This window comes from Myotis yumanensis, unplaced genomic scaffold, assembly GCF_028538775.1.
Source record: "Myotis yumanensis isolate MYYU_CA2020_CCGP unplaced genomic scaffold, mMyoYum1.0.hap1 SCAF_23, whole genome shotgun sequence".
Lineage (NCBI taxonomy): Eukaryota > Metazoa > Chordata > Mammalia > Chiroptera > Vespertilionidae > Myotis > Myotis yumanensis.
The window spans coordinates 5,694,295-5,708,568 of NW_027223774.1; the positions used below are offsets into that span (position 1 = coordinate 5,694,295).

At 46.0% G+C, this 14,274-nt stretch overlaps 1 protein-coding gene and 1 pseudogene across 7 annotated transcripts; both read right to left on the minus strand.

The window, feature by feature from the left end:
• Positions 1–791: 791 nt before the first annotated feature.
• Positions 792–13,428, minus strand: LOC138999443 (zinc finger protein 350-like). Of its 7 annotated transcripts, XM_070401542.1 has the most exons (8): positions 13,342–13,428; positions 12,512–12,767; positions 10,773–11,170; positions 9,785–9,947; positions 9,206–9,301; positions 4,328–4,759; positions 2,842–2,905; positions 792–1,130 (listed from the first exon to the last, which is right to left on the minus strand). In XM_070401542.1, exons 3-8 carry the CDS (start codon positions 10,785–10,787, stop codon positions 1,094–1,096), a joined length of 807 nt encoding a protein of 268 aa, XP_070257643.1. In that variant the 5' UTR covers positions 10,788–11,170; positions 12,512–12,767; positions 13,342–13,428; the 3' UTR covers positions 792–1,093. The 7 variants fall into 7 exon arrangements, with proteins under 7 accessions (XP_070257643.1, XP_070257644.1, XP_070257642.1 ...); XM_070401543.1 differs by lacking the exon at positions 792–1,130 and having other exon boundaries at positions 1,678–3,375; XM_070401539.1 differs by lacking the exon at positions 792–1,130 and having other exon boundaries at positions 1,680–3,375; positions 3,455–4,759.
• Positions 7,187–7,919, minus strand: LOC139000177 (M-phase-specific PLK1-interacting protein pseudogene; annotated as a pseudogene).
• Positions 13,429–14,274: the final 846 nt, after the last annotated feature.

Consider the following 14,274-nt stretch of genomic DNA (forward strand, 5'->3'; position numbering starts at 1 on the left):
CTGTTCAATTCCTGGTCAAGGCATATGCCTGGGTTGCGGGCTCTATCACAGGTGGGAGTCATGCAAGGGGAAGGCGGTCAATATTCTCTCTCATCAGTGATGTGTCCATTCTTCTCTCTCTCTCTCTCCCCCTGAGGATAAAAATATATATATTTTAAAAAATAATTTGTGCCCTAGACTGTTTTTGCTTAGTGGATAGAGTGTCGATCCTTGGACCAAAGGTTCCGGGGTTGAATTCTGGTTAAGTACATATACCTTGGTTTCAGATTCCCTGGACCTGGTTTCTCTCTTTCTCTCCCTCTCCCTTACTCTCTGAAAAATCAATGGAAAAATATTCTAGGGTGAGGATTAACAATAACAACAAAAAAAATAATTTGTGGGGAGATAACTGTTCTTTTTTTTTAATATATTTTATTGATTTTTTACAGAGAGGAAGGGAGAGAGATAGAGAGTTAGAAACATCGATGAGAAAGAAACATCGATCAGCTGCCTCCTGCACATCCCCTACTGGGGATGTGCCCGCAACCCAGGTACATGCCCTTGACCGGAATCGAACCTGGGACCCTTCAGTCCGCAGGCTGATGCTCTATCCGCTGAGCCAAACCGGTCTCGGCCAACTGTTCTTTTTTAAAAGCTATTTTCGCTGATTTCAGAGAGGGAAGGAGGCGAGAGAGAAACATCAGAGAGAATCATACAGATAGAAACATCAATGACCTGCTGCCTCCTGCAAGCCCCACACTGGGGATCAAGCCTGCAACCTGGACCTGGAATGGAACTGTGAACTCCTGGTTCATAGGTCCGATGCTCGACCACTGACTGACCCAGACTGGGTGAGACAACTGTTTTTTGTTTTTTTGTTTTTTAAATATATTTTTTATTGATTTTTTACAGAGAGGAAGGGAGAGAGACAGAGAGTTAGAAACATCGATGAGAGAGAAACATCGATCAGCTGCCTCTTGCACATCTCCCACCGGGGATGTGCCCGCAACCCAGACACATGCCCCTGATCGGAATCGAACCTGGGATCTTTCAGTCCGCAGGCTGACGCTCCATCCACTGAGCCAAACCGGTTTCGGCAAGAGACAACTGTTTTCTACAATTTTTTATGATCGCCTTTCAATGGCTCATTCCTGTCAGTGACAAAAAAAACTCTGATTAGTAATTTTAGCACAACCAGTCACTTCCCAATTCAACATACAACTGGTTTTTATTTTTCTGGGCTGGGAAATATAGAATCATTTCAAGCAGTGCTCTCCAATATAACTCCCTGGCATAATGCAAATTATGAGATTTCTCTGAGTAGCCATATTGTTAGCTACAAAGTTTTGTTCATTGTGCTGTCCGATGAGGTCGCTACTAGTCACACATATATGGCTACTGAGCACTTGAAACGTGCTTTACGGCACCCTTGCAACAGCTTTTATTTGTTTTGTAAAGATGAAAAATTTAGTCACCAATGGGAACCAATGGAAGACCAGGAGGTGAGAGGGCAACAGAAGCTAGAGGGTCCAAGGAGGTGGGAGCACCCAGGAGAGCACTATCCTGGCGGAGGGGGATCCTTGTGTCAATGCATATATTCCAATGCATATTGGAAGATGCCAGAGCCAGCCTGGATCCTGAGATGTTGACAGTGGCAACTGACTCATCCACCAGCCTCCTAAGTGACAGCCAACTCTCCTTGCAGATTGGGGCTCAGTTTAAGCTGCTTCCCATGAATGAGCAGATCTGGGAGCTGCAGACCATCATCCGGACAAAACAGCCAGTAGAAGGGACCTCATGTTTTCTGCAAATCATTTGATCAGATTTGTTGTGGAAGAGAGATTGGATGAACTGCCCTAGAAAGAAGGCATGGCATATATGCATAATCCATGGACACAGACAATGGGGAGGTAAGGGCCTGGGGCAGTGGGCGGGGGCTGGCTGGAGGGGATCCATGGGGGGAAAATAGGACATATGTAATAATTTCAACAATAAAGAATTATTTCTTTCTTTAAAAAAATATTTTTATTGATTTCAGAGAGGAAGGGAAAAGGAGAGAGAGAAACAAACATCAATGATGAGAATCATGGTTTGGTTGCCTCCTGCACGCCCCCTACTGGGGATCAAGCCCGAAACCCAGGCATGTGTCCTTAACTGGTATCGAACCTGGGACCCTTTAGTCCCCAGGCCGATGCTCTATCCACTGAGCTAAACCAGCTAGGGCAAGAATTATTTCTTCTTTTTCTAAAAATATTTTTATTGATCTCAGAGAGGAAGGGAAGGAAATGTCAATGATGAGACTGAATTATTGATCAGCTGCCTCCTGCATGCCCCACACTGCAGATCGAGCCCACAACCCGGGCATGTACCCAGATCTGGAATTGAACCCTGACCTCCTGGTTCAGAGGTCAATCACTGAGCAACACCAGTCGGGTTTGCAAAATATTTTCATAATATTCTTATGCCAATTGCAGATCCCTCAGTACATTGAAACTGTTTCCTAATTGGTAAACTTTCTCTTACAGCCACAAATAAACCCAAATGGGAGTAAGTTTTTTGATCCTCTCTAGTTCGCATTTTGTTTAGTTTGCTTACAGTTCATGAGGGCTCCAATTACAGTGGACATACAGCATTATATTAGTTTTAGGTGTACAACATTGTGATAGGCATGAATATAATTTACAAAATGAGTTCTATTTAAATAAATTCCTGCTTCTATAAGCCACCCAGGCTATGGTATTGTCTTACCGCAATGAGAACAAACTAAGACCAGGCCCGTTTCCCGGGTGTAGACACTGACATACTCTTACACAATTAGCTGGTGTGTACAGGTGCCACTTAGAGATAAGATCACATGACTACCTGAATGCTGTCTCTGGGACACCATGACCTTCTTCTCTTTTCATCACTACTGCCTCTTCAGCTCCTGGAACAGAACCAGGTACAAAGGAAGTACTTGACAGAAACTCAGTATAAATAAATGAATAGACCCAATATAAGGCTTCTGTTTCATAGGACCCTCTGCATAACATAAACTTCTTAAAGAGTTTAGGTAGACACGCCCATTTTCAATTAACCATTCACACTGGTCTGGGGAAACTGAATTGATAAATGTATGCATATATACCACTAATCCAGTATTAGCTCTTTAGTGCTTTTCGCTCATACCAACATTTCAGATGCAATTACGTTCATGTTTTCAAAATTCACTTATTACCTCCAAATAGCTCCTTTTATTTCTTCAACTGACACAACTGACCAATTGATGTACGTGTTTGGGTTAAGATCACAGTATGCCTTCATATCAGTGCATATATGTAATAGCAGGAGACTCTCATAACTTCCCAGTTTCAGCATGTAGACAATTTCTCTCAGGATATACTTTTCAACAATAACCTGAACTAGAATTTTTTGATGAAATCTTTGCACACAGGATGACACCTATTGGTTTCCTATGACATAAAGTAACACATACCTGACTCCTATTGGTTTCCTATGACATAAAGTAACACATAATTGGTCACTGACGGTGAGACCACACTCACTGCATTCAGAAGGTTTCCGTCCTGTGTACCTCTGGCCTCAGGCTTACCCACGGTGACTACATTCCTGTTTGCTAGAGGCCCACTCATGTTTAATACTGTCTGAGGGACCACAGAAGGCCCCGGCATAGTCACCGTATTAACAAGATTTATCTCCTGCAGGACAACACTGGTCTGTGATGAGCTGGGACTCTCTGAGCGAGGAAGTATCGCCTTGACTGGGCCACCATGAGTTGCTCTTGGGTGTATTTTTTTATGTGTCACAAGGGTAGACATGTAGGCAAAAGCTTGCCCACACGTGTTGCAGGTATAGGGTCTCTCTGTCGTGTGAATTCTTTGATGTTTAATGAGACTTAACTTCCGGGAGAAGAATTTTCCACACTCGCTGCACACAAAGGGTGTCTTTCCTGTGTGAAATCTCTGATGCGCTATGAGATCGCCCTTCTGGATGAAGCCTTTCCCACATTCGTTGCATACATAAGGCTTCTCCCCCGTGTGAATTCGCCTGTGTACAGTGAGATTGCTCATCCGGATGAAGCCTTTCCCACATTCCTTGCATATACAAGGTTTCTCCCCCGTGTGAATTCGCCTGTGTACAACGAGGTCCCCGTTCCGGGTGAAGGCTTTCCCACACTCAGTGCATGTGAAGGGCTTCTCTCCTGTGTGTGTTCTCTGATGTATGTTGAGTAAGGATTTTTTGAGAAATGCTTTGCCACATTCAGAGCATTTATAAGGTTTCTCCCCTGTGTGCATGAAGTTTCTGGAGAAAGCTTTCCCGCCCTCCCTGCATTGATGTGGCTTCTCACCTCTATGAATGACCTGATGACCAGTGAGGCAAGACTTCTTCTTGAAGGCTTTCCCACAGTCACTGCATACGTGAGCCTTCTCTCTTTTCTGAGGTTTTTGAGGTTTGACGAGTTGGGACTCAGTGTTGAGGAGTTTTCGGCTTTCCTGAAATTTCATTTCAGCCTGAAATTGTTCACCGTTAGCATGGAGAAAGGATCGTCCAGCTTTAGAATACTCAGTGGGCGTCTTGATTTCATAGTTTCTCCTCCGGTTAAGTAAAGAAAAATCTGATTTCATATTTTTTCCATGTGAGTCAAACATATGTTTCTGTCCTAACAGAGAATGGTTTGTGCTCTCATGGGCGGTATTTTCACAGGTGTCACGTTGATGCCCTTGTTCTAGGCTTTCATTTTGTAAGTGTTCTGGCAGATTATCATCATGTTTACAGACTTCTAGGAAAGAACAGAACAATGAACTCATCCAACATCTTGAACTGGAAGAAAGGTAATAAAAAATTATCCTGATACATTCAGCCCAGCTGGCTTGGCTCAGTGGTTGAGCGTCGACCTATATGAACCGGGAGGTTATGGTTCGATTCCCAGTCAGGGTACATGCCCGGGTTGCAGGCTCAATCCCTAGTAGGGGGCATGCAGGAGGCAGCCAATCAGTGATTCTTTCTCATCATTGATATTTCTCTCTCTCTCTCTCTCTCTGCTTTCCTCTCTGAAATCAATAAAATTGTATCTGTTACAAATTCCATGTTCAGTGTTCTTTGGAAAACACAGTAATAAAAAGAAAGGGAAGGTAAAAGTTGAATATAAAAACAGGCTCTATGATGAAATATATATTTGTCTACTTCCTTAAGGATATGACACACATGCAGACTGTAAAATATAGGCAATTTATGGTATCAGCAGACACAGGAAAGGGCAACCTTAACCAAATTGGAGAGGGACAGACACTCCTTCCATATTCCTCACTGCTGACTACTGTGTACCAACACGGTCCTAGGTTGGGGACACACAGACACAGTCCTCACCTACAAGGGGCCTACACTGCAGTTTGATGAAGCCACTTAAGGGACAAAGACCTGCACAAAACGGCAACCGGTTGTGAAAACGGGTGGGAAGGCACAGTGGAGATCAGGGGTCCTCAAACTTTTTAAACAGGGGGCCAGTTCACTGTCCCTCAGACCGTTGGAGGGCCGGACTATAGTTTAAAAAAAAACTATGAACAAATTCCTATGCACACTGCACAGATCTTATTTTTAAAAAAATATATTTTATTGATTTTTTACAGAGAGGAAGGGAGAGGTATAGAGAGTTAGAAACATCGATGAGAGAGAAACATCAATCAGCTGCCTCCTGCACACCTCCTACTGGGGATGTGCCCGCAACCAAGGTACATGCCCTTGACAGGAATCGAACCTGGGACCTTTCAGTCGGCAGGCCGACGCTCTATCCACTGAGCCAAACCAGTTAGGGCCACATATCTTATTTTGAAGTAAAAAAACAAATCAGGAAGAAATACAATATTTGTATTTGCATGTGGCCCGCGGGCCATAGTTTGAGGACCCCTGGTGGAGATGGAGAGAGGTGGAGGAAAACAAGTTACATTTTAGAAGCCAGGGCCCTGTGGGCTCATTAGTGAGGTGGGCATGGCGGGAGTAAGGTGATAACACAACAGGGAGCTCCTAGCACCTGTGGCTTAACAACCTCCAGGAAAGAACCCCTGATTTTGCAACCCAAATCCTTCTGCACATCTCATCTCCATTAACGTAAATGAGAACTCCACTCTTCCCTGTAACCAGAAAAAAACTTCTCAGTATCACCCTTCATCTGGTACTCTCGCTCACACACAGCATCTACCTCAATGATAAATCCCACCTGTCTTCCCTATGAATAGGCCCAGAATTGGACTAGAACCCCTTCCACATGTGGAAGCAAGTCCCTCTTTCAGACTACAGCAGTAGCCTTCTGCCTGCTTTTCCTGTTCCTCCCGGCCAGCGACTGTCTGTTATTTCTGGAATGTTCCCCACAGCCCACGCTGCTCCATCCACACCAGCTCCTGAATGTTTCTCAAACACATTCCTGCCTTTTCTACTCGCTGGCCTCTCTACATGGAATCTTCTAACCCAGCAGCCTAACGTCCCTCATCTCTTGGCTCAAAAGCATCTTATCAGAGAAGAGATCCCTTCCTTAAAGAGCAGCCCGAGCCCCAGCACCTACTGCTCCGTTCTTCAGAATGAATTTTTATCTCAGCAGGTTTCACCTCATCGATATATAATTTATTTGTGTGTTTTGATTCATTTTCTTACGCCTTCTCTTAAAATGAAAGCTCTTGGTATATTTGTATGCTTTGTCTCACTGCTGTTATGCCCAGCATACACTACATTATCTAAAAATAATCTGTAGAGGATGAAACAAGGAAGCAAGAACAGGTATGGAAAACATTGGGCAGCATTTTTGAAAAAAGATAAAAAATCTATCTCTTGCTGAAACCGGTTTGGCTCAGTGGATAGAGCGTCAGCCTGCGGACTGAAGGGTCCCGGGTTCGATTCTGGTCAAGGGCATGTACCTGGGTTGCGGACACATCCCCAGTGGGAGATGTGCAGGGGGTGGCTGATCGATGTTTCTCTCTCATCGATGTTTCTAACTCTCTATCTCTCTCCCTACCTCTCTGTGAAAAATCAATAAAATATATTTTTTAAAAAATCTATCTCTTTATGAACAACATATCATATCATGCAAATAACAGGAAGAAAAAAAATTTTTTTTTTTTAGGAAGACAAAATGTTTTATTTTAAAACACTGGAAAAACATTAAAAGACAAATGTCCATTATATAACCAAGAATATTAAATAGTTGGAAACTGTAAATCTTCTAAAATGTGGTAGGCACTTTCAGAGAAATATTGCAAATTATCCTACCATATTTCTTTTCTAATACCAACAATATTTGACATGATGAAAAATACCAAGAAGACTCAACTAATTATTCAGTCAAAGGCACCATGTCAGGGTTCAATTTAGGGTTCAAAACACAAGAGTTTTGTCCAAGATGTTCCTGACACATGAAGCTTCCAGTTGAATTTCAGAAATTTTAACAAAAGTATCTTCCTTTTTTGCCTTTGAATGTTTGAGTATTGCTGTACTGTTGGCTTATATCCACTACAGACACTGGTTCTAGGCCAGCCCAAGGGTCTTCAAGCATTGAAGGTTTGAAATAACTTTCCAACTCATTAGACATTCTTTTTTCTCTACCACGCCCTGATCCAAAGGGTGTAGATGTCCTTGGAGAACCCTGGGGGTGGGCCTGCTGCCCCGGGGAGTAGCCGAATTGCTGCTGGGACCCCTCGGGGGACCTGGAGTAGGAGCCAGGGTGGCCGCCCTGGGACGGAGACCCGAACCGGCCCCCGGGGAAGCCACCGCTGTGTCGCGGAGAGTGGCTGCTCCCATAGGGCCTACACGGGGGCCCGAACGACGGGCGTGTGATGCGGGCTCCCGTACCCGTCCCGAGGGGAGGGAGGGCGAGGCCTGCCTCCGCCCGGGGTACCCCAGTAGCTGCTCCCGCTGCTCCAACCTCCTACCCCCCGGCCGGGGTAAGGAGGAGTCCAGGAAGAAAATTTTTTATCATCATTTGATGGGTATTAGAGTTAACCAGGACTGAATGTTCTCATTCTATGGTGGGGAGAAAATGAAAGTTCGAGGGAAGTGAATGCTACAATGGTAACATCTACAATAAACAAGAACAAAGTTCAAAATTAGAAAATACACAAAGGAATTCATTTGAAGTCGGCAAGAGTATTATTTAGGCTGGAATGTACCTAGTTCAATGTTCTAGTTAAATCACATTATGAACAACAGATTCCTTTAGAGAGCGCTGTGGGTAGGGAACTGATATGATGGCTGGATGGCCGGGGGGCAGGTGCACAGGAATGAAGGAGAACCTAAACTTACAGGGGTTCTCTAGGAGGGACGATAATTCTAGTTCCTTGCCGTGACTGGGAGCTCAAGGGGAGTTGCCATCAAGATGAGTAAATTCCACAGAATAGCGTCTGTGGTGGATACCATTGGGGAGGTCGCACTATGGGAGTCTTGTGAAGGGAACAAAAGCTTAGCTGACTAGAATGAAGAAAACTTTGAAGGGTTAGTGGTTCAGATGAGAAAATGGAAACCAGGATCTAGGAAGAACCTCAGAGAGAAAAAAAAGAGAAGAGAAAAAGGAAAGGAAAGCACAGTGAGTAGTTTTACTTGGGGACACAGCATCCAAGATGGGGTGGATGTTAGGAAGGCAATCAACATCAGCGGGGGCAGAAAGGAGCAGTGCTCAGAAGACAGTGAGCATTTTGTCACTGAAGGGCGGCCTTGGCCAGTGCAGTCTCATAGCAGGGGAGGTGGAAGAGTATGCAGAAGGGAAAGATTTGAGTATCCTGAAAAAAAAAAAAGAACCATGTCCGGGTGGCATGGCTCAGTGGTTGAGCGACAACCTGTGAACCAGGTCACAGTTCGATTCCTGGTCAGGGCACATGCCTGGGTTGCAGGCTCAATAGCTAGTATGGGGCGTGCAGAGAGCAGCCGATCGATGATTCTCTGTCTACAAAGTGATTCTATCTCTCTATTCCTCTCCCTTACTCTCTCTCTAAAAATAAATAAAATAAAATAAAAACCATACAACCAAAACTCAAGGTGCAGATAAAGAGGGATCAAATCCCAGAAGAGATTAAGGGGCCTATTTTTCTCTAAACTCCTACATACAGAAAGGGGTCTACCCTCTCTCACTGGGAAGGACATACACTGAGGCACTGCTCAGCTATCCTCAAATCCCTTCACCTCTGAGCCCCTTCTCTGAGCGACTAGAATGTGATTTCCACAGCCCCCTGTGCTGGTTCTCACTCACCTGAACGGGTTCCACAGTGGATTTCACCTGCCACTGTCCATGGTGCTTCTCCGTGATCCAACTTGGAAAGTAAGTCTGGTTTGCTGACCTCATAACCTGTTCATGGAGAATGACGGAAGCCTTAGACCAGCCGTGGGCAAACTATGGCCCGTTTGAAATGAATAAAACTAAAAAAAAAAAAGACCGTACCCTTTTATGTAATGATGTTTACTTTGAATTTATATTAGTTCACACAAACACTCCATCCATGCTTTTGTTCCGGCCCTCCGGTCCAGTTTAAGAACCCATTGTGGCCCTCGAGTCAAAAAGTTTGCCCACCCCTGCCTTGGACACACTGAATAGGACTTGGGGTCTGTGAAGACCATAGAATATAATACTTAAAGACTAAACAATTTTCACACTTAGACAGTAAAGGCTATTTTCTCTGGAGAAGGGAGAATATTCCTCTCTGGGGCCAGGGCGAAAACTAAGATTCACCTACGACTTCAGAAAACCAGACATGCCAGAGCTTTCAGAAGCTGAGAATGGAAAGGACACTGACTGAGGACCATCTAACTGACATGGGGGAGCTGTCCTCACCCACTGACACCAGGTGGCTGTAGGTCTCCATCATCACGTCCCTGTACAGGTCCTTCTGCTCGGGGCCCAGGAGCTGCCACTCCTCCCAGGTGAAGTCCACGGCCACATCGTGAACTGTCAGGGCTTCCTGTACCAACTCCATGCTGTGTAATGGCGTGATGTCCTTTAGATGATAGGGAAGAAATGTTAGTTTTTCTGCTCATTTTCACTTTATAGACTACACATATAGCGAGTGGGGTTTTAATATAGTATACAGTTGAATAATCGCATGCCTATGGTGGAGAAAAGTAGTTTTACAGTTGTTCCTATGGAAAATAATACAACAATTAATAAACCATACAGCAATCAACTCTGTTTCACATACAACTGTAAAGCTACTCTTGGCCCACTTTGCATCTTATAACTGAGCATTCTATCATCCATGTGTTCATCCAATTAAGTGTTTCTAAAATATGAAGAAGTTAGCCCTAACCAGTTTGGCTCAATGGATACAGCATCGGCCTGCGGACTGAAAGGTCCCAGGTTCGATTCCGGTCAAGGGCATGTACCTTCGTTGCGGGCAACATCCCCAGTGGGGGGTGTGCAGGAGGCAGCTGATCGATGTTTCTCTCTCATCAATGTTTCTGACTATCCCTCTCCCTTCCTCTCTGTAAAAAAATCAATAAAAAATATATATTTTTTTAAATAAATAAATAAATATGAAGAAGTTAAATGTTCTTGTTTCCTAGAAATACCACATTCATGTATTTGAGACACAATACAGGGTGTCCCCAAACAATGTATACACACTTTCAATAATTATTAATTCCAGTAGGCTACATCTGAAAGAAAGAAACATCAATTGAGCTATCAGTCTTAAAGTGTGTATACAATTTTTTTTCGACACCCTAGATATATGTATACTTCTCAGATGAACAATGGTGGTGTTTATAGGCCTTTAGACATCCATTCATGAAGACAGAAAATGATACAACAAACCCATAGTCACCTGAGCTTGGAGCATTTTCTTCTGTTCTCTGAAAAGAGCTGGCGCCCTATCCAGTTTGGCTCAGTGGATAGAGCAGTGGCCTGGGGACTGCAGAGTCCCGGGTTTGATTCTGTACAAGGGCACACGGCTGGGTTACGGGCTCCATCCCCAGTAGGGTGTGTGCAGTAGGCAGTTGATCAGTGATTCTCTCTCATCATTGATGTTTCTAACTCTCCTCCCTTCTTCTCTGAAATCAATAAATTTTTTTTATTTTTTTTTTAAAGAGCTGACAATGGGGAGGCTCTGACTTGGTATTTTTGGGTTTGCTTTAAATTTCTGATACCCGATTCTTCAACTTCTCCCGATTCTTCAAATTCCTCCTGTTTCATATGATTCTATTGCTTCTGATGAGTCAGAACCTGTGCATTAAGGAGAAAATTCAATGAGTGACATATTTGGTCTGGGACCCAGTGCCAACGTCCTCCTGTTCACACAATGCCCCTCATGTCCCTCCCTTCATTTGATCTCCTAAAAGTATTCACTCTTCAGGTCCATAAAGCCTATATTATAAATGTGGTGGAGGCCCTAGCTGATTTGGCTCAGTGGATAGAGCATCGGCCTGCGGACTGAAAGGTCCCAGGTTCGATTCCGGCCAAGGGCATGTACCTTGGTTGTGGGCACATCCCCAGTTTGGGGTGTGCAGGAAGCAGCTGATCGATGTTTCTAACTCTCTATCCCTCTCCCTTCCTCTCTGTAAAAAATCAATAAAATATATTTAAAAAACAAACAAACAAACAAACAAAAAAACAACAGAAGGATTGCCCTAGCCGGTTTGCTCAATGGGTAAAGCATCAGCCTGTGGACTGAAGGGTCCCAGGTTCGATTCCAGTCAAGGGCACCTGCCTGGATTGCTGGCTTGATCTCCAATAGGGGGCATGCGGGAGGCAGCCAATCAATGATTCTCTTTCGTCATTGATGTTTCTCTCTCTCTCTCCCTTTTTCTCTGAAATCAATAAAAATATATTGGAAGAAAAAAACAAAACAAAACAGGAGGACTGGAAATAGTATTCTGGGCCCCAAGGCCTTTGGTCCCAACAGCAGACATGATCTTAACAATTTAAAAAACATCAGAACTTCACTCTTACAAGCTCCTGGGGACCAGAGACACTGATCCCACATTCTTCTTTTTTAATTTGAAATGGAACTTGCTTCTAAGTGACGAAGACATGCATTTGTTTTGAAATCCTAAATTAATGAGCTTGATAAACTGTTACTGCTGGCACTGACTCTCTACTCTTAAATCCTCTAACCCCTACCCTTCCCTTCCCATTGACTTGGGACAGCCCTTGTAGACCTGCCAATCACAGTGGGCCTGCCAATCACAGTGGGAAGGGGGAGATCACAGTGCATGGGGTTCAAGCTCACATTGGGAGGAGCAAAGGGGAGCACCGTTTAAGTGAATCAGGTGTTTCCCTCTGCTCAAGACCAGTTGTTCCCCATGGCAGGAGGTGGTGACGGTGGCTTTCTTTCTTGCCCGCATAGTTTTTTTTTTTTTACAGAGAGGAAGGGAGAAGGATAGAGAGCCAGAAACATCGATGAGAGAGAAACATTGATCAGCTGCAGCTGCTTCCTGCACACCCCCTATTGGGGATGTGCCCGCAACCATGCCCTTGGCCAGAATCGAACCCGGGACCCTTGAGTCCGCAGGCCGAGGCTCTATCCCCTGAGCCAAACCGGTTAGGGCTCTTGCCCGCATTTACCTGCGCTGTTTGAAGCCTTGTGACCCATCAGGACCCAAAGGCTGCCTGCGGTCTTCGGGTTGGGAGAGCCTGGCTGGCCTGCTGAGGATGGGTTTCTCTCGTTCCTCCTGGGGCCGGCGCTGCGCAGGACCGACTTCTGGGCTGTGCGCACTCTGCCTCCCGCTGAGCTGGGGACCTGACGGGAAGGGCCGGCCAGCTGGCGGAGTGGGGGCTGCTCACCTCACCGTTGCTGGTTGGGCCTCTTGAGGATGCGGATCTGGGGGAGGGGAGCAGGGGGGGAGGGGGAGGGAGGGGACGGTGGGCAGGCTCAGGTCCGGCATCACAATGGGCACTTTGGGAGATTTGCATTTCCTGCCCGCTGTCTGCCGCCGCCTCCCAGCTGTCAGCGACCTCCTTCCCCTCCTCCCCACAATTCCCTCTTAACCAGAAACCCGGGCCAGACACTAGCGTGTGCTGACCTCCCTCGCCGACCTCAACATCACTGACCCGCCTATCAAACCCCAACCTGAACCTGACACCGCCATCTCCCTAAATGCCTCCTGCATTTCTCACAAGCGGGGTGACCTGCAGCACCCCAGAGCCTGACAGTCAGGACAAGGGCGTTCTCTCTACAGACTCTTCATCTGGGCACCGACCCGAGGGCACCCCGACCACCGACAGATGCCTCTGCTTCCCTTCAAACACCTCACCTCCCGTTCCTACGGGGCTCTCCTCGGCTACCCTCCCCCGACCCGCAGACCCAGTGATGATTCCATGCTCCGCACGTCACCTGTGAGAACCCAAACTCCTCTGTGACGCAAACACTTGCGAGAACAAAACCACACACTCACCTGAGTTTTCCCTCAAACCCACCAGGATAGCACACACTGCGGGGGTTTTCGCAAAAACGCTTCAGCTTCTGCACCATCACGGCTCCCTCTACGGCGGCCGAGGGGGATCTGCGGTGTTTGAAGAAACGCAGCAAACCCTTTTCAGGGGCATTATGTCCGCGCCCACCCCAGCGACGGCTCTCGGGGGCCGCCATGTCGGGACACCTGCTCACCGTACAGATGTTACAGCTGCAACCTCGAGGCAAGTACTAGCCAGGGAGGGCGGACAGGTGAGAAGCTACTGAAATGATCTCCTTTACGGGCACTGGGGCTCTTAAAAGACGCATTCGATTTGAGAGCTCCGTGATGCCAACACGGTGCGAGCTCAGTTGCTTTCAGCGGGCTGGGCAGAGAATCAATTCTCCACTTTACATAGAATTAAACACAAAAAACGTTTACAAAGGGTCCATGAGGACTTCAGGTGGCAGTAGAGCAGCCCAGGAGGCGCTCCTAGAAAGGGACAGCATTACACACCTGTTCAAGGGACACCCAGCGATAGCTCTAGCCAGGAAATAGTTTTTTAATAACAGAAAGAATTTCGCCCGGCTGGCGTGGCTCAGTGGTTGAGCATTAATCTATGAACCAAGAGGTCATGGGTTTGATTCCCGGTCAGGGCACATGCCCAGGTTGCGGGTTTGATCCCCAGTAGGGGGGTGTGCAGGAGGCAGCCAATCAATGACTCTCTCCCTCTCACTTCCTCTCTGTAATCAATAAAAGTAAAATTTAAAAATAACGCCCTAACCCGTTTGGCTCAGCAGATAGAGCGTCGGCCTGCGGACTCAAGGGTCCCAGGTTCGATTCCGGTCAAGGGCATGTACCTTGCTTGCGGGCACATCTCCTGTGGGGAGTGTGCAGGAGGCAGCTGATCGATGATTGATGTTTCTGGCTCTCTAT

What these genes read in the sequence shown, in the direction of transcription:
- LOC138999443 (XM_070401538.1), bottom strand. An exon ending in CAGCCACCTGGTGTCAGTGG is followed by an intron (nt 9,302 to 9,784) that starts GTGAGGACAGCT and finishes CTCCATGAACAG; the next exon opens with GTTATGAGGTCAGCAAACCA. An exon ending in CCACTGTGGAACCCGTTCAG is followed by an intron (nt 4,760 to 9,205) that starts GTGAGTGAGAAC and finishes GTTCTTTCCTAG; the next exon opens with AAGTCTGTAAACATGATGAT.